The sequence below is a fragment of the Musca domestica genome, unplaced genomic scaffold (assembly GCF_030504385.1).
Source record: "Musca domestica strain aabys unplaced genomic scaffold, Musca_domestica.polishedcontigs.V.1.1 42, whole genome shotgun sequence".
In the NCBI taxonomy this organism is placed as follows: domain Eukaryota; kingdom Metazoa; phylum Arthropoda; class Insecta; order Diptera; family Muscidae; genus Musca; species Musca domestica.
Genome location: NW_026712329.1, coordinates 6,121,935 through 6,142,466, shown reverse-complemented (window position 1 = coordinate 6,142,466; position 20,532 = coordinate 6,121,935). Strand labels below are relative to the sequence as shown.

The following is a 20,532-nucleotide window of genomic DNA, read 5'->3' as shown; positions in this document are numbered from 1 at the left end:
TTAGAAAATGTGAGTTAAAATGTATACTAATCTTTGAAAAAAACTTTAAAAATCCGCTTTAAAAACATAATAGCCCTTCAAAAATGTCTTAAAAAACGCATAACCATCAAAAAACAATTTATTTAATATTTCAAAAATGCCTTACTTTGCCCTCAAAAAAATCTTTAAAAGTACATGTTTTAAGTTATATTGGACAAAGAAAAAAATCTTTAAAACTGCTCTCATAAAGCTCGGATAACCCTTTTAAAAACATTAAGTATAGTTCACTAATATGTTCGTAAAAAGAGTCCTTAAAAAACTCTAAGAGTCCTTAAAAACTCACATTACAGGTTTTGATAGTCCTTCAAATATTTTTAAAAAGTCCATTTTTTTTTTAATTGACACATCTGGTAGTTCATTAAATAAACATTTTAAAAATCCACCCATGAAGCTCTGATAGATCTTCGAAACAAAATTATTCATGTTTGGAACCCTGATGGACCCTCAAAAAGTTTCTGTAACGATATAGCTCTTAAAATAATTCTTTAAATTGCATGTTTTTAGAATTCCAGTTTCATCAAGCAAAATTCGTAAAAATTAACGTTTTTGAAAACTCTTCAAATATATTCCATCAAATTCACAATATTTGACATTTCTAATCCCTAAAAAAGTTATTTTTTATGCTGAAGTATCATAATGACCTTCATAATGTATTAAATCCGCTTTTTACTTTCCCGTACCAATTGAGTTCAAATAACTTGCAAATTGTTTGCTTTTTTCTCTTCTCCCTTCTCGGGCCTTCTCATCACACAACTGATAAGAGGACTTGCCAATTTATATTTTTAATCAATGACGTTGTTTCAAAATTAGATTTTAAATACGCCATGTGGGCCATCCACACTACGTACGCTACCCTCTTACACTTGTGTATGAATTGAATTAAATATGTTGACAAACGAAATGAAGGTGCTGCTGACACCGCCGCGCCCCGGCTGTCTCACCTAAATTCTAAAATTAAAACTACAACGAAATGGCAAATGGAAAACAACGTAAACTAGGGTCACTTCTTTTTTCTTAAAAATATAAATAAATAGAAAATAAAAACAAATTTGAAAGATTGATTTGGCAAACTCATCTCCCTGTCTGTCTGCCATGATTGCACCATCGCCACCATATAAACGTGACAATTTTTGTTGTTTGTTTACATATTTTTTTAAATTTTCTGTTTTTCGATCGCCTTATCCATATTCCACCAACCATTTTTGAAATATTCTCACGCCAAAAAATAGACAGTAATTAAATCAAAAGCCCAGTGCTTATTTCGATATTGAAAATAGCATCCCAACATTTTTGTTTATTTAATTGCTTTCCATTAGCAAAATTTGTGTGTTTATCCATGTATATTTGTATGTATGTAAATGTAAATTTCCGTTTACTGCTTTTTTTGGATTTAATGCTTTACTTTTTATTTATTTAAAACAAAAAGCAAAAGCTTTGAACAAAATTTAACAATTGTGGGGTAAGTTGGCATTTCCTGTGGGAATCCAAAACACAAAAAAAAAACGGTAAAAAGTGTTGAGGTAATATTAACGTGACTAATTTTAGGTTATTTATACAAACAAAATAATAATACTGGTATGAATATACATTAATGTAAAATGGTATTTGGGTCTTATACAAAAAACACCTTGTAAAATCAAAATAATAAAACACCTATATTTAAAAACAATTATCTACACCAAAATGGCATGATAAAATTGGGTCAAATGGTCTACAAATAACTCTATTGCTTTGAGTAACCTTAAAACTAAAAAAAAAATATATATCAAAAATTTTCAACACTTTTTTCATTTATACAAAACTAATCAAAAACATTTTTTTTTAATCCAGACAAAACGCAAGATGCCGGCTAAAGGGGCGAAAAAAGAAAATTTAGATGATCTCAAACAGGAGTTAGATATCGATTATCATAAAATCACTCCTGAGGAGCTGTATCAGCGCTTTCAGACACATCCTGAAAATGTAAGTATTGAATGTAATTGTTCTTCAAAAAACTATAACATATTCATATACAATTTTCTTTTCTCTTCCAGGGTCTAAGTCATGCTAAAGCTAAAGAAAATTTAGAACGTGATGGCCCAAATGCTCTCACACCACCAAAACAAACACCCGAATGGGTGAAATTCTGTAAGAATTTATTCGGTGGTTTCGCCATGTTATTGTGGATTGGTGCTATTTTATGTTTTGTGGCCTATTCTATTCAAGCCAGTACCAGTGAAGAGCCATCCGATGATAATTTATATTTGGGTATCGTACTGTCAGCTGTAGTTATAGTTACCGGTATTTTCTCATACTATCAGGTAAATTTAGCTTTAATCTTGTATTATTATAAATCAACTAGATTCTCCATAAATTAACTCCGAAAAGAAATAATCGAATCGAATATACATCCACGAATAACACAAAAATCTCTATAAAAGAAACTTACAAAAATCCTTGATTATTACTCGGATAATCCTTGAAAAACGTTTATATCTGTAATGAACCTTTAAAAATCTTAAAACTACTCATTATTTTTCAAACATATATTTAGAAGAACGTTCAAAGCTTAAAAATCCACTTTGGTGTTTGTAATTGGAATCCTTTCAAAAGCTTTAATCCAAATAGTTGAGTCTATACTGCTTCAAAACAAATCTTTAACAATGCTTCCAATACATCAAAAAAAAAAAAAAATGACAAAAATCCACATTTATGGCTTCCAAAATTATTCAAAAGTATTCGCAAAATCCTTGAAATTGATTTTGTTACTTTTTTTTCACAAAAAATACACTTGTGGCTCATATATTTTGGTAAAAAATACTTCAAACACCTTCTCGCGTTAAGCTATACTAAGTTTTTAAGAAAAATTAGGATATTGGGAATGTATCGGAGGCCCAATGTAATTCCATAAAAATCCAGGTCGCTCCGATCATTTTCAATGGAAACAACCAGAAACTCTTCGATTATATGGCTCTTAAATTAAAATTTCCAGAGGTTCTCCTTCAACAAATTCCACCGGCCTGACAAATAGTCCTAATAATCCCAACTTCACTCTTTCTCTATTTACAGGAATCTAAAAGTTCAAAAATTATGGAATCTTTCAAAAACATGGTTCCCCAATTTGCCACTGTCATACGTGAGGGTGAAAAATTGACTCTCCGTGCCGAAGATTTAGTCTTGGGCGATGTTGTCGAAGTGAAATTCGGTGATCGTATCCCAGCTGATATTCGCATTATTGAGGCTCGTACTTTTAAGGTTGATAACTCATCGTTGACTGGTGAATCTGAGCCCCAGTCCCGTGGCCCCGAATTTACTCACGAGAATCCCTTGGAAACGAAAAATTTAGCTTTCTTCTCGACCAACGCTGTTGAAGGTACTGCCAAGGGTGTCGTCATTAGCTGTGGTGATCACACCGTCATGGGTCGTATTGCTGGTCTGGCTTCCGGTTTGGATACCGGTGAAACACCCATCGCCAAAGAAATTCACCATTTCATTCATTTGATTACCGGCGTCGCTGTCTTCTTGGGTGTGACCTTCTTCGTTATTGCCTTCATTTTGGGTTACCATTGGTTGGATGCTGTTATTTTCTTGATTGGTATTATTGTCGCTAACGTACCTGAAGGTCTATTGGCTACCGTAACTGTGTGCTTGACTTTGACTGCCAAACGTATGGCTTCGAAGAATTGTTTGGTAAAGAATTTGGAAGCTGTCGAAACTTTGGGTTCCACCTCCACCATCTGTTCGGATAAGACCGGTACCTTGACCCAAAACCGTATGACTGTCGCCCACATGTGGTTCGATAATCAGATCATTGAGGCCGATACAACAGAGGATCAGTCGGGTGTCCAATACGATAGAACTAGCCCTGGATTCAAGGCGCTCTCTCGCATTGCCACTCTCTGCAATCGTGCTGAATTCAAAGGCGGCCAAGAAGGCGTTCCAATTTTGAAGAAGGAAGTCAGCGGTGACGCCTCAGAAGCTGCTTTGTTGAAGTGTATGGAATTGGCCCTCGGTGATGTCATGAATATTCGCAAGCGCAACAAGAAATTGGCCGAAATTCCGTTCAACTCCACCAACAAGTATCAGGTCTCAATTCACGAAACCGAAGATCCCTCAGATCCCCGTTACTTGCTCGTAATGAAGGGTGCCCCCGAACGTATTTTGGAGCGTTGCTCAACCATCTTTATCAACGGCAAAGAAAAGGTCTTGGACGAAGAAATGAAGGAAGCTTTTAACAACGCCTACATGGAATTGGGAGGTTTGGGCGAACGTGTATTGGGTTTCTGTGATTATATGCTGCCATCTGATAAATATCCCACCGGCTTCAAGTTCAACGTTGATGATGTCAACTTCCCCATTGACAATTTGCGTTTCGTTGGCCTTATGTCCATGATTGATCCCCCTCGTGCTGCTGTGCCCGATGCCGTTGCCAAGTGTCGTTCTGCTGGTATTAAAGTTATCATGGTTACTGGTGATCATCCAATTACTGCTAAGGCCATTGCCAAATCCGTCGGTATCATTTCCGAAGGTAACGAGACCGTGGAAGATATTGCCCAACGTTTGAACATTCCCGTTTCGGAGGTTAATCCACGTGAAGCCAAGGCTGCCGTTGTACATGGTGCTGAATTGCGTGATGTTAGTTCCGATCAATTGGATGAAATCTTACGCTACCATACTGAAATTGTGTTCGCTCGTACCTCACCACAACAAAAGCTGATTATTGTTGAGGGTTGCCAACGTATGGGTGCTATTGTCGCTGTGACTGGTGATGGTGTCAACGATTCGCCTGCTTTGAAAAAGGCTGATATTGGTGTTGCTATGGGTATTGCTGGTTCCGATGTATCCAAACAGGTGAGTGCTTGTTTGCTAAGTGGAATGTTGTAATGTTTAGCTAATTGACTTTTTGATTTTGCTCTAGGCTGCTGACATGATCTTGTTAGATGATAACTTTGCCTCCATTGTTACCGGTGTTGAGGAAGGTCGCTTGATCTTCGATAACTTGAAAAAATCTATTGCTTATACCTTGACCTCCAACATTCCTGAAATCTCACCATTCTTGGCTTTCATCTTGTGCGATATCCCCTTGCCTTTGGGTACTGTTACAATTCTGTGCATTGATTTGGGTACTGATATGGTAAGTAGAAGGCTATTATTTGTTTTGCCACCTTTCTGTTTGATATATAAAAGTTTGCCTAAGACTAAAAGTATTTTTATAGTTAAAGTTTTAAGAGATATAGGTTTGTTGTTCATAGATGTAAGATAAAAAATACTGTTATTTTGTATAATTATTCTATGGAAATTTTAAATATGATAATGTGTTATAACACAAGATACCAGCCATATCATTGGCCTATGAAGGACCTGAAGCGGATATCATGAAGAGAAGGCCACGTAATCCAGACATTGATAATTTGGTCAATGAAAGGTATACATGTTTTGTATTTTTTTGGAAATCAAGTAATGCTAGAAGACCGAACCAAGCTAGCAAGACCAAGACGTTAATGGCTAGTAATTGAGCAAAGAAGATGTTTTGAAATATTTAAGCTAGTTATAAGTCATGGCCTCCATTTTAGTTGGGTCTAGATTCATTTGAAATTTATTATTTATGTTTTGTTATATTTTGTTCTTAATTTATGTTAATTATTATGATTTTTAAGAATTATTTTTAAGTTCTTATAAAAACAAAATTTACTCATTATTATATCTTTTTTATTCTATTGTAATTCTGCTACATCTACCACTACTACTGCGCTACCATACTATCGTGCTCTACTCTACTGCGAAAACAAAAACCTGTACGTGTGTGTATACTGTTTGTGATTCTTATCCCTGGCTTTATTTTATAACAAAATTGGGGTCCAATGAATTTGCAAACAATAATTGCACACTACCTTCCTGAACATACAAAAAACAAAAAAAAAAAAAAACATACAAACAAACATATATTCCACAACACAATTTCAATACCCGATACACAAAAATGAAATATATTTTGTGAAATTGTGTGAAAACTGTGTGTGTACCTGTACAAACTGTGAACATTTCTACTACGCTTGTTGTGTTCTGAATATAAACCGTTTGTAGGTTCCTGCTATCTCTTTGGCTTACGAAGCTGCTGAAGCCGATATCATGAAGCGTCCACCCCGTGATCCATTCAACGATAAATTGGTCAATTCAAGGTGCCTATACATTTTTGTTTATTTGTTTTATTTTTAACACAAAATTTCTAACCAAAAACCAACTCGCCCCATGCTCGTCCCACTCAATCACTCACAAAATGTCTTAACTTGAAAAAAAATTAACAACAACCATAACCCCCCTAACATTTTGTTGGCATTTACCAATGTCATGCTTTTGGTCTTCTTCCAAAGAAGTTCCCTTTTCCCTAACCAAGAAAATAATGAACACCAAATGGCTGGATTTTATAAATATTTTAACTTTCTTCATAATTATCTATTGTCAATCAATATAAGTGTGTGTGTAAATTCACATAAAAATCATCGATGTTGTTAATTTTTATAATACATATATGTGTGTGTGAACGTGCCAAGAAGCAAAACAAAAGCCGTTTTCTACAACATTTTTTCTTTAAATTCTAACACCAAACTAACAACAAAAAGGTCATATTAAACACACAAAATAACCTCAACCAAAAAGCATTTCATATATATTTAGTTCTAACCCCTCTTAATTCATAGCAACTTCATCAAAAATCTCAATTTTTATTTCGAATTGTATATTACGTTATATTAAACTTGGTGTTGTGGATTACCTTTTTTTGTCTTAACAATTACAAATAAAAATATTAATTTTATGAACATTCACCTCATTTCATCTCAGTTTCATCTTATCAATTTTAAGACTGACACTGTATGGGTAATGCGAATGTAATTCCAAAATATTTTGTTTGGAATCTACATTGAGTGTTCACAAACGGTGTAAAATTCTCTCATCTACGTTGTAATCCAAATCCACCTGCACATAACCTTAAAAGATAATTTATTTTCAAATTGTACTTTTATCATTTTGTTTTCCGTTTTTCCATTCAAATCACCTTATCATATATATTTAAATGTATATAATAAGTTTTATATATATATGCAGATATATAAAAAAAACATCATTTTTGTTGTTGTCATCATCTTATCTTCTAAGTATGTATTAAGCTGTAATTTGCACTTGTGACAAAAAAGAAAAACGTGAAAAATTATTTCTTTTCCATTTGAGTTAAATGAATTGAAATGTTTGAAATTGAATTGGTTTTTATTGGATTTGTTTTTAAATCAATTTTGTGTGTATTTTTTAAAATATTTGTTAGAACATTAAGTAGTTAGAAATGTTTGCACTTTAAATTTTTCAAAAATTATACATTTTTATAAAATTTTGAGTATTTTCAAAAAATAATAATAAAAATAAAAAATAGGGTTTTTGGGATAGTATATTAAGAATTGAAAAGATTCAGGCATAAGCACCAGAAATAGAATGTTAATATGTCTTGACTGAATATTCTTCTATCTACATATATAGAAAAAATATTTGAAATGGCCGGAATGATCCAAACACAAAAAAAAAAAATAAAATAAAACAATCAAAATGTTTAATATACAGTTACGAGTCAATTTCTCAAATAAAATCTGTTTTGGTAAAAGAAACCCATAGGAAACCCATAACATAAAAAACCAAAAACGTTTAAAGTTCAACCATTTTAATTTTTATAAAAATTCCATTTCTGTCCGGACATTATTGTTCGTAAAAGTCTTCCATAAAATACAGCTAAGAAATTGAAAATGCACTAACTGTTGAAGCCATATGAAAGACGAGATAACTACTCCGTTTTAAGAAGCCAAGAAAAGCGGTTTTCTTTCTCGTTTTTTTAGTTTCTGATATTTGTAGATAAATAAAAACGTAGTTAGAACATCCCATTACAGGTGGCAGATTTCCTAACAGTACAGCTAGAAGAAGCAAAACGTTTGTGAATAGGAACAGTTGTTTTATCTTCAGAATAATAAATTCAATTCAATCAATTTTGGCAACGCTAAATTAAAATAATTTACTTTCATCTGAGACCAGTTTAAATACAACAGCTGGTGCCTATCACTCATTTTGTGTAGCTTAGGCAAAAATGCTTAGAGCGAAACTTTTCCAAAATTTCTTTCATTGGCTTTTAGAAATATTTCTGTTAAAAATATGCTTTTTATTTTTTATAATAAATTATCATTTATAAAAATATAAATTTATATTTACCTATAAACTGAAAAATACACACAAAGTATATGAAATTTATTCTTATGCCCCATTATAACTCCCCGTATAAAATTTGTATGCACTTTTAAGGTTAAGTTAATTTATAAATAGTTCTGTATGTATGTTTGAAATAATATTACTATTTACGTTCCAATGAGTTAGCTTATAAGATTATAAATAATATTTATAGGAAGTGTTGCCTACTTTTAGGCATATTTGTATAGGTTAGGTTTATACTTTAGGTGTTACCAAATATCCATTGTTTGTGAGAACAAATGAACTATGCGTTTGTTGTAAGTTTCGTTTAAATGATTTTTTATGATCCTTAACTGTGTTCCTTTTTTGTGTAAAGCAGAACCCAGTAAGCTTTTTTCCAAATAATATTAATATTTCATTTCTTTGTTTTTTTTTACACATTTCCTCCTCTACGTTCAATCGTTTTGTGTTACGAACCGAAAATTTGTTTGATTTCATATAAAACAACACAAATGATTTGATTTTTGCGATTTATTAAAATTTACCAAAACTTCCATACGATACCATCTATTTCATCATTCCCCCATCCACAAAACGAAAAAATACATACCAAACACTGAAACTTGTACAATTACCCGAAAACCCTCTCTGCTAAATTATCAACTGAATAAAAAAAAAAACTTTGTAACGCTGAACGACCACCCATCTCCCCTCCGCCTCGATACCACCCCAAAATGCGTGAAAACTTGTGTTATATATTTTGTAAAAACAAAAAAAAAAAACAAATCAACAACAACATAGGTACCCGCCATTTCCCTAGCCTATGAAGAAGCTGAATCAGATATTATGAAACGTCAGCCCAGAAATCCATTTAGCGATAAGCTGGTCAATGAAAGGTAAAGTTTTTCTTTGTGTCATCATCATGTTTTCTATTCGAATTTATTTAAAGATATATATATACAGCTTGAAAAGTATCTCAAAAAAGGAAATTCACTTTAAAATAATTTTTATTAATAAAAACCAACCAACCAAGATAGGCCTAAACAATTAGCACCCTTGCCTTACACCACAAGCCCTTAGGGGCATTGGGGTTCTTATTTGAAACACTATTTTTTCGATTTCTTTCTTGACACCCCAAACCAGTTAAGTAAAATTAAAACAATCCCAAAGCAAAAGGGGTCCTTCTTCTTTCTAAAAAACAAATGCGTATTTTTCCCTTTTGAGCTCTCTCTCAACAACAGAGTAAAGTTAAACATTTTTTTATATTTTTATTTTCTTCTAACTTAAAAGCAAAGTACATTTTCCTGAAAAATAAATTTTTTTTTGAGCATTTAACTTTTTATCCTAATTATTTATGCTTGTCTTTTTCGCCCAATAAACATAATCTTATGGTCATTTATAATATTTTGAACGAAAATATATTAAATTACAGCTGACTAGAACAATTTTATATTAGCCCAAAATAACAGATATTTTTCCATTTAAAATTTCAATGATCTTTCGATTAAAAAAATATATATATGAAATATATATATATATTTCCAAAAAAATTATATTTTAAAAATCTCAAGTTTTTGTATATGATATTTTGTATCTAAAAAATATATACATTGTTGTTAAAAAAATTAGTGTTAGCCAATGAATATTTGATCAAAGTAAAATTAATTTTATTGGGCTCTGAATTTTTTTATTAAAATTCTATGTTATCAACTTCATTTTTTTATTTTCTCTAAACTTAAATTTGCGTTGGTTTTTATTATTTTTGTGTAGATATTACAATATATTTTTTAAAAAATATATACCTTAATTTTTGTGTAGCTTTCCTTTGTTTTGCTTTGAATATTTTAAAATAAATTTATATCAATTTTTAGCTTAATTTTTTGTGCTTTAATTTATTGCTTTGAACTTTTGTGTTACATTTTTTTAAATTCAAACTTCTTTACTTAAAATGAAGTAATTCAATTATAAAAATAATTTCTATTTAGAAACACAAAGAAAAACTATAATATCTTCTTTAATATTCATTAAAAAATGTTCTTATTTAAGGAAAATATATATTTGTTAGCTCTCATACATACTATATATTTTTTTTTTGCTAGAAAATTTTCTCTCTATTTCGTCTTTCTCTCTTCTCACCATATATACATATAATTATACTCAGCTCAATAATATCAAGATTTTTATGGCAAAATCCAAATTGCCTCATATACAATTTTTTCTTCCTCTCAAATTGCAAGCTGCGCTGTCCAATTTCTTTCACCAGCCAACTCCCCATTCTAAATCAATAAATTTTTTGATTAATCGAACCTCACCCCGCCCAACAAAAATATGTATATTCCCTCCTACCACAATAACGTATACTTATTTAACCATACCTACAATCTGTTTTTACTCTTATTACTCGAATATTTATGCTCGTTATCAGTAAAAGAAAATATATTTTTTCCATGCTGTCTCTCTTTCCCCATTTTTCTTAGCCTTTTTTGAATAAAATATACGAATTTTGTTAAATATTATATATAGAATTTGCCATATACCTATATATACATATATTTATTATTTATATACTCGGCCTCAAAATATTTGTCTACTCTTTTGGCTTTTAACGTAACTATAAAATGGATTTTTTAGGAAATCCATCCCCTAACCCAAGAAATAACAAAAAAGATTAGCATTTGTTGAAGTATAATAAAAAGTTAAATGCAAATGAATTAAAATAATTAAAGATTTCGTCAAAAAATTAATTTCCTCAAAAAATCAAAAATAAAAATCTCTGTCTAAACATTTTTTTTTTTAAAAAAATGTCAAAATTATGTATTCTACTTTTAGGCAAATATATTTGATTTGCCTTGAAATCATTGTATTTCATAACATAAAGTAATCTCACTATAAAGGCTTCAACAAATGTTTCTTCTCACAATATCCACAATTGTGTTAAGGTAAGTTCAGTTCGAAATGATTTTTATTCATTTAATTTTTTTTAATTTCACTATCAAGAAAACTTCAATTTGGGATCAGTTTCTATAATTGTTCTTCTAATAGCATCGAATATAAACCTATAAACTATAGGTGTGTAGAGAAATAATTGTGAGGAAATGTCCATGAAAGTCATTTTCAAAATCATAAATTTGAACTGCAAAACAAATATTTTATAGGAGAGAATAAGAAAAACAAGTAAAATCGCAGTGGGTTCGACAGATCCTAAATTTAAATACCCTCCACCATTTGGAAGGAATTTGCAAATTTAAACGAATTCTTTGAAAAATACTCCTAAAATCAAAAAATGTCGAATATAGGAAAAACATATTTTTTTAAATCCAAGTTTGTGGCTCTGAGAAATATTATCTAAAATATCCACACTTGTAATTTCAATCGCAAAAAATGTACTTCGAAAATTCAAGTTTCTTTTTTTTTAAATTTTAAGTAGTTTTAATTTGGAAAGTATGGACAACTTTCACACAATTATCTTCTCCCCTAGTGTGTGTATATAGATCTACAAGTAAAGTCTTCCCTTTTGTAGCGTTTTTTATACCGACCATAGTAGGTAAACTAGCCAAATAATATATGATATATACTTTTAGACTATATATAGAATGATAAAAAGTAATACATCTACAACATTCATTAAATATACCTCCACAATGAATATTTCATATCTTACAATTACACCCACAAACAACTCCCTGATATTCAAACATATTTACCTCTATCTCTCGTCTTGGGTTCTTCATTTCTGATTTTCGTGCAAGTCTCCTAATTTTGTTCCTTTATAGTGATGTCATAACAATATTTCTTTTTATGTTTCTTTTTCCTAAACAAAAGAATGCATAAACATAGTTTTTTTTTTTTTTTTTGAAATTTTATTATTTTGAAAGAAATACTAATTTTTAGAAACTATCTAAGGCTATTATTAAACATTAAAATCGTTATAAAATTCTAAGACTCACATACTATTAGAAATTAGAAAAAATCTCATAAAATGAAAACCAAAACTTCTTCGTTTTTAAGTCGATAAGTATTAGCTACAACTGCAAAATCTCCTAAAAAACAAACTATCATAGTAACTATTTAGTTTTAATAATTTTTGAAAACTTTTACCAAAAACCAAAAACAAAATTGAAAACCAGTTAACACACGCCCCTTAAATTAGAAACCATTCTAATTATACTATTTTTCTTCTTATGAATTTTTTTCCTTTTAACATTTTTCTTGAAATTCTTTTTACCTATAATGTTTATCCGAACCAATCAACCAACCAAAAAAACCAACTCTGCACTGTTTTATTATTACCTTACTCTTCTCTTTATAAATATACAAATATTAATAATGATAAAACTCAACTCGAAACGTCAAAACTATCATTTACAAAATCAAAACACTTGAAAACCATAAACATTCAACAAAACAAAACGAACCACCACAATAACCCAAAAAAAAAAGGTACCGGCCATTTCACTTGCCTATGAGCAAGCTGAGAGTGACATTATGAAACGACAACCCCGAGATCCCTATCGTGATAACTTGGTCAATCGCAGGTCAGAATTATAGAAATTTAAGAAAAAAATACAAAAACATAAATAAACACAATAACAAAACAAACAACTACAACTTAGTTCCAAAAAAATCAAACCAATTTTTTTGTTGCAAAAAACAAAGTTGCCTACTTTAGAGTGTTCTCTAGTTGCATTGTTAAATTTAGATATTGTTTTGTTCGAGAACGAAAAAACTCAAATTCACATCCAAAACCAATACACTACCGCAAAAATACACAAAACCCAAAAACAAAATAAATTTCAAAATCTCTTCCCACGAAATTGGCATACAAGTTTGACACAGCCTCAGTCACACCCTCCCTGTCGAACCACAAAAAGACAAAGTTAAATTGAAAAAATATTTTACAACTCCCGAAAATTGGCATACAAAACAAAAACCACACACAGTTGCCCCACCCCCAAAAATAGACCAAATACAACTTTTGTTTGTATATGTTTTGTAGTTTTCCCCCGTTACGTTTTCATTGATTTCAGTTATGTGTCTACGAAATTTTGTTCATTTGTCGTTCCGTTCAACTTGACCGTTAGACACTTTAAAATTACAGCAACAAAAACGAAAAAATCTCATTCGCAGATTTTTTTCATATTCATTATATTTTCTAATTGTTTGAATGGAAAAAACATTGTTTTCAAGTTTTTCATGGTTTTCATCAAAAAAAAAAAAAAAAAAAAAAAACTGTAATTGTTGTCTACATAAGTTGTAAAAAAGATATCTTCCGCCAAAAAAAAAAAAAAAAATACTTCATACTTTCTGTATAACGTAAAACAAAGAGAATTCTTATCTATTACAATAATTAAAACAATAATATAAACATAAATAACAACAATTACATTTTTCTAAATTAAATTTTTTTCAATCCAAAATTGGTTTCTACATGTAATTTTTTTACAGAAAAATGTTATTCTCTCTTACTCTCTCTCTCTTTATCATTCTTCATTCTCCACCACAACAAATCTGTTTTCTCATAACAAGCACCAATTTTTCTGAATGTTTTTTTTATGGAAACTAAATTTTCATTGGTTACTATATTGGATTAAGATTGATAACTCGATTCACTCAATTTTCATTTTCTTTATGGGTGTCAAAATTCTAAATGTTTTTTCCTGTCTATATAAAATTGAAAAAATAAATTGGGTAGAAAATTAAAAAACCAGAAACTTATTATTATTAGGTAAAAATCTTTTTACATACATAGCTTTGGTTATATAGCGAAATACATATTTTAATTCCCCCCTTAAAAATATATATTTTTAGTTACATTAGCAGTCAACAATGCATAGCAACAAAAATATAAAAAATACAATATTTTTAATATAAGTAGTGAACAACGCGTAGTCCAAAAATATAGAAATATTTTGTTGCAGCTTTTTTCAGAAAATCTTAATATTTTATTTAAAAAAAAAAACAAAATATTTTTGATAATTTTTATTTTTATATTTATATATGTATACTCAAAAGCATAGAACATAAAAAATTAGAAAAAAAGTGTTTTCGACTTCGTTCAGGAAAAAGCCCCATGTTGTAAAAAAACTTTAGAATTTTAGAAAATTTAGATATTTTATTAAATTATTATCTATTTTTATTTGTTTATTTTTTACATAGTTTTTATAAATATTTTTAGGGACATAAACATGATAAGTCCCTTTAAAATCAACCATTTGTTTAAAACTTTTCATTGGGCGCCAGTCATCCATAAAACATATTATGGAGGATTTGTTTCTGTAAACTTTAAAATAAATACTTTCTCAGCTCTTAATATTTTAGGAAACTCGACGTAGCTAAAATCTGCCAAAAATACATTCAATTAGAATTTAAATACTTACTCCAGCTCTTTGGGAACACATTCCTTACCACATTAGGCGCCATTCGTAATGTGTGTTATTGTAAATTTAAATGAACGCCAATATGGTTGATATCAACACGTACTTTTCGTCAAATTCCTAAAAGTAAAGTCCATTTTACACAGTTCCAATTCCTTCTTCTATTGCATGATTCAACTATCAACATACACTTATAGGCAAAATTTCTCAAAATTATACATAGTTGCAAACATTTACAAAATTGTATATTAGATAATCTTATTCTTACAATTTAGGAATTTAGTTTTAAAAATGTCATTCTTAGTATTTTTAGGCTCTTCTTGGTTTTTAACACTAAAATAAAAACTCTCAGATAAAATTAGTAACATCACACTGAATTGAACAAATTATTCCAATATATTTCAAAGAAGGATACAGAAAATATTTTTCGGAATAAATAAGAAAGGAATATTAATATTTCCTTTTTGCTCTCCTGATGAATATTATCTGTTTCTGAATTTAAGCTTAGGATGTTAGTCTTAGAAATCAATTTCAATATTCCACCTTTGGTATTCTTTTTGTGTGTGGTTGATGTATAGAAATATAGGCTCTATATTCCCTTGAGACGTTTCTTTACCTAAAAATATTCTTCTTTTTTTTTGGATGATTGTTTTAATTTTATTTCAATCAACTATTTTAAGAGTTATAAAAATACGAAAAAATAATGACCAGGTTTAAGCGTAAGTAAATCAAATGCCTTCTATTTCAATTTCAACAAGTCAAAAAGCTCATACACAGAAAATAAAGCTCTAAAAAATGGGATATCTTCTCTTCGCCCATATTCTTGGGTGTAGAGATGTACAAAAATAAATTGCACGATTTTTTCTTCTACTATTTGTATTTTTTCTTGTTGTTCATCATCTACATTGTTTATTATTATTTATATTTACCTTTTTTAATTCTAAGCATATGAAAGGCATGAAAAGCTTTCTAGTAAAAAAAACTCATTCACCATCTCTCAATGTAAATACAAACACCTATGGCATGATGCAAATATTTCAAGCTTATATTTTCTATATTTAAAATAAATCATCACATTTTTTGTTTTATTGCTTTAATTAAACGTGCTTTGCTTTTTTCACCTTTATTTCTTGTAAAGCGTTTCTCTATGGCGAGCAAATTTTTAATGAAGACTAAAGTTCTAATAATAATTTAAAAATCGCTTTTCTTAATCAAAACATGATTTGTTCGCGATGGAGAAACCGTTATATTATCTTCAAGCTTTTTTTATTTTTCCAAAAACAAAATTCCAACAAAACCAAAAAAAAAAATATACTACATTTCTACTGTTCAAAGAAAAAATGAATATGGTACTCAACATTTGAAATTTTGTTTTTGCTCTTGCCGCTAATTAAAGCCGCCCGCTGCCTAATGGCACCACCACGCATTTGTAACAAATTCCTCACTTAAACTAAAAAAACAAAGCTTTTAACAACAATGCTTTAAAAATGGAACTCTTTCAATCAATGCCACCCTTGTCCTAGTGTATATTTTAAACATGTCTTTGTATGTAAGAAAAATAACAAGTAAAGGCTTCGCATACAATTTGAAAGAGTCGAAAAATAAATCTAAAGAAAATATTTAAAAAGCTTTTTTCTAAATACTTTCACCCCGTAACTCGCTCTGTCGAACTCTGAACTTTGTATATCACTCTAACTATTTTTTTTTTACTTTGTACAAAGTGTAGCAAATTTTCTTGTTCACTCACCACCCCCTCAAACAGAACCAAAAATTCTCACCTGTAATACAAATTCGATTCGATTGATTCACTAACAAAAAAAAAATCCACCATTTGTTCAAAATTCTAAAGAAAATTTAGCATTTTCTAAAAAAACCAAAATTGTTTAATTGGTGTTGGTTGCATACAATAAAATAATACAAAAATTAAATAAAAAAATATTCAGGTAATGTTAAAGTATTAAATTACAAAAAACAAATTTTCTTTAAATATTTCATAAATACTTTAACATAAAATTTAAAAATATTTTCTTCTTTTTGAAATAAAAACTTCCTTCCTTTACTAATAAAAAAAATGCTAAATTCTAAACTCATTTCAAAACTAACCAGATAAAGTGAAAGAAATACCTTTTTTTACTTAAAACAAATACTAACACATTTTTAAACATAAATCTTATAACAAAAAATATATATACATATGCTTAATCTCAACACAATTATTAATGATTCCAATTATTTCCCCAATTACGTGTAAAAATCAAACAGATTGATTTCCATGGCCTACGGTCAAATTGGTATGATCCAAGCTGCTGCCGGCTTCTTTGTCTACTTTGTCATCATGGCTGAAAATGGTTTCTTGCCACTGACATTGTTCGGCATCCGTAAGATGTGGGATTCCAAGGCTGTCAATGATTTAACCGATTCCTATGGTCAAGAATGGGTACGTTTGCAGAATTTTATTTATGCATTTGGATTTAGTCTAATCTTTGTTTATTTCTTTGTTGCAGACCTATCGCGATCGCAAAACTTTGGAATACACCTGCCATACAGCTTTCTTCGTTTCCATTGTGGTTGTACAATGGGCTGATTTGATTATTTGCAAGACTCGACGAAACTCCATTTTCCAACAAGGCATGAGAAATTGGGCCTTGAACTTTGGTTTGGTGTTCGAAACCATTTTGGCTGCCTTCTTGTCATACTGCCCCGGTATGGAGAAGGGTCTTCGTATGTACCCACTCAAGTAAGTATAAAGAAAAAGAAAATCACAAAACAATCAAGGCTGCTCAGCTTGAGAAAAATCTTAAAGATAACAAAATGGGGCCTATGTGATCATATTTAACATATACATTTTTTTCACCGAGGAAATTACCCGTTCATTAACACAAATTCGATTTAAATCTGGAGTCTAGATTTTAAACAGAATTGCTCCTCTATGGCATATACATTTTCCTAAAACTAAATCACTATGTTAATATAATATATAGGATACTCATATTGAGTACTTAGGTCACTAAGTGTCGATTGAACATTTTTGTCCTTATAAACGATATCCTGTGGATTAAACATTTACCCACTATCATTCTTTGCCGTCACTAAACCATACGAGGCGGACTGTTGCATCATTTTCTTCGCTTTGGGTTGCTGCTTGTCAGCAGACCGCAACCTCTTCACAGCCACTGTCATCTTTGATGCTGCCTCCTTCAGCGAGATCGGCAACTCAGCAGACAACACACCCTTATGTCCGCTCGCTCTTGCTTTTGTAGTGGTTGACTTTGCTCTGCCCATTTGTTGTTTTACCACATTCTCCGTAGTAACGTGTTACGTTGATGAACCAACTGATGGAATCGGCTGAATCAATTTCGAGGCTTTAAGAGGCTTTGATTTCCTATTCTTCTTTGCAGCCTTTTTGTGGTCTGCGGTTCCCAAGTTTTAACCACAGTCTCGCCTTCCCTTGCTTGGGAGTGTTACCTCCGGTTTGGCACATCAGAGGCACATCGAAGGATTTTCTGTTACAGTTTCCTTCGAAGTCACCTTTCCAGTTGATTAGGGTTTCCCACAGCCGTCGCCTTTATTGAGACCAATGTTTCACCACTGTTGTGCTTGTGAGGATCCTTCTTATCGAGAGTTCCCATAATGTTGTTTTATAATACATCCATCAATTCCCTATCCATGGACTTAGATGGATCCCCATCGACGTATCGACCTTTTCATCCCTTATTTGGTGTCGGGAGACCTTAGTGACACTTCTATTTTGTCAATGGAGACGCCGCTCTGTCCTGCTTCTACCTCGATAGCCTTCTGCCAGGCGAATGTGTCTGGTCGTCTTTCTTGGGAGTCCACCCCCTGGCTTCAGGTAAAGGCCTGGACTACTCATTAGACAGAGGGCTTGTCGAGAAGTCTGTAGGGATACTTTCCTGACTCAGCCTTAACGGTCCCATATCCAAAATGATCTGTTGTCGTCAACAATGTCAAGTGTAAGGTCGTTTTCTCCCTGGCTTCGCGGCCGCTCCGTCCTGCTAGTGGTACCAGACTATCTTGAATCGTTTTTGCTTTTGTAGCTTTGTTGGCCGAGGGTGGCAAGTTGTCCACACCAGCATCTGCCGTCATTGTCTTGTGAAGGGACTGATGTCGCTGACTGTCCGCGACTGCTTATTCAATTCGTAGCTACCCAGTATATCTTTACACTATCCGCAGTTTACTTCCGATAGTAATATGTTCCCCGAAGGCGACTGTTAGGCGGTTAAATTTTGAAAAATTTTCTTAGAAGTTCAAGCTTTAAAAAATCAAGTCTTTAAAAAGTCCTTTAAAAATCAAGTCTTTATGATTGCTATTTCTTCATAAATATTTTACATTTTATAACTTCCAATTAATCTTAAAAATCCACCCTTTAGGGCTGTAAGTTTTAAGGAAATATTCTTAAAATCCGCAGTTAATGCCGCTAGCGTCATAGCATATTTTTATTATTGTTATTTATTGCTCGTTTTTCAAATTACTAATTCGTATTTCTATGTTTTGCTTTATTTCAGACTCGTTTGGTGGTTCCCAGCCATTCCATTCATGTTGGCCATCTTCATTTATGATGAAACTAGACGTTTCTACTTGCGTCGCAATCCCGGAGGCTGGTTGGAACAAGAAACCTACTATTAAACAAATCAGCAAACATCCTTCTCCTCCACAAAAAAGAAACACTACCACCACCACTACACTCCCACACATTATATTATTACATATACTATTTTTGTTATATGGCTGCTTCATCCATTTCAAGTTATCCAGCTCTGCTGCCATCCACGAAGTAATAAAAAAACAACTACACTATTCTCCATACCACCACCACTCCCGCCCGCTAAGCCTCAACAAACTCAACTTTGTTACATCAAAATCAACTACATCAACCACCATGAAAAACGTCACCATCTTTTAGAACAACAACAAATGGAAGAAAAATCAAATCAGCTTCTTCAACAAGGAAACCGAATTAAAAAACCACATGGAAACATCGACGATTTACACACACATAAATACATATGGCTCTCGATGTTTGGTGTTATTTAAATTATTATAAATAAAGATTAATAATAAAAACAAAAAACAAAAATAAAAACAAAAAAGTAAACTCCCTCTCTGCCCCCTTTAAAACACAAAAAGAAAAAAAGGACAAAAATAAGGAGATAAAAAAAGGAAATAGAGGATTTTTAGAGAAAAATACAAAAAAAGAAAATACAAAAACCATACTGCTATAACTTAAAATTAAGATGCAACAAAACAACAACAAATGAACATCATCAATAATAGAATGACATTTTTGAAATCAAGAAGAAACCCAAGAATCTATCTTGAAAAAAAAGAATACACAACTACGAATGTTTTATAAATTTTGTTTTTTTGGATGTAGAGACCCTAACTAAAGTGAAAAAGTCAGAGAGAAGGATTAGCAAAACAAAAAAAGGAAGACGCTATTTTGGTGGAAGATGCAGATGTTTTTTTAGAAGAATAAGTAGGAGCATTATTCTTGTATGCCGCCTCTATGTTATGATGAATATTATTAATAATAAATGAATAAAAGAAAGAAAAAACAAGAACCCTAAAAGTTAAAAAGAAACAAAAACAAAAAAAGAAACTAAAAATCTAGTTTAAATCTATTATTATTATTACTATTAATTAATGAACAGTTTTAATTAATTTGTAAAATCAATACATACAGACAACAACCACATGCAGAACAACAACAAACAGCATTAGTAACAACAACTAAAAGAAAATGCTAAGTAATTTTTAAATGTTTTAGAAACTAGTTTTTGTTTTTTTGAATTTTCTGTTTTTGTTTCATATTTAATAATGAAAAAGAAGAAACAAAAAAAAACCTTATAATATCCTTCCACCATTTCTCACGACGGCTCCTTGGAGTGAAAACCAATTTAGA

The 20,532-nt window shown here is 31.0% G+C and overlaps 1 protein-coding gene across 8 annotated transcripts in view; it reads left to right on the top strand.

Annotated features, from left to right (window-relative positions):
- The window catches only part of LOC101893028 (sodium/potassium-transporting ATPase subunit alpha), a 123,053-nt gene extending 103,087 nt beyond the window's left edge, over positions 1 to 19,966 (top strand). For 5 of the 8 annotated variants that reach the window (XM_020037539.2, XM_059127135.1, XM_011295119.3 and 2 more), the window contains 8 exons: positions 1,870 to 2,001; positions 2,073 to 2,339; positions 3,088 to 4,869; positions 4,937 to 5,152; positions 6,103 to 6,197; positions 16,875 to 17,049; positions 17,117 to 17,349; positions 19,136 to 19,966. In XM_020037539.2, coding sequence (XP_019893098.1) covers positions 1,870 to 2,001; positions 2,073 to 2,339; positions 3,088 to 4,869; positions 4,937 to 5,152; positions 6,103 to 6,197; positions 16,875 to 17,049; positions 17,117 to 17,349; positions 19,136 to 19,256 — 3,021 coding nt within the window. In that variant the 3' untranslated portion in view covers positions 19,257 to 19,966. Of the gene's footprint in view, positions 1 to 1,869; positions 2,002 to 2,072; positions 2,340 to 3,087; positions 4,870 to 4,936; positions 5,153 to 5,348; positions 5,444 to 6,102; positions 6,198 to 9,039; positions 9,135 to 12,678; positions 12,774 to 16,874; positions 17,050 to 17,116; positions 17,350 to 19,135 lie in introns of all 8 variants that reach the window. The other 3 variants (XM_011295117.3, XM_011295116.3, XM_011295118.3) reach the window with 3 other exon arrangements.
- Positions 19,967 to 20,532: the final 566 nt, after the last annotated feature.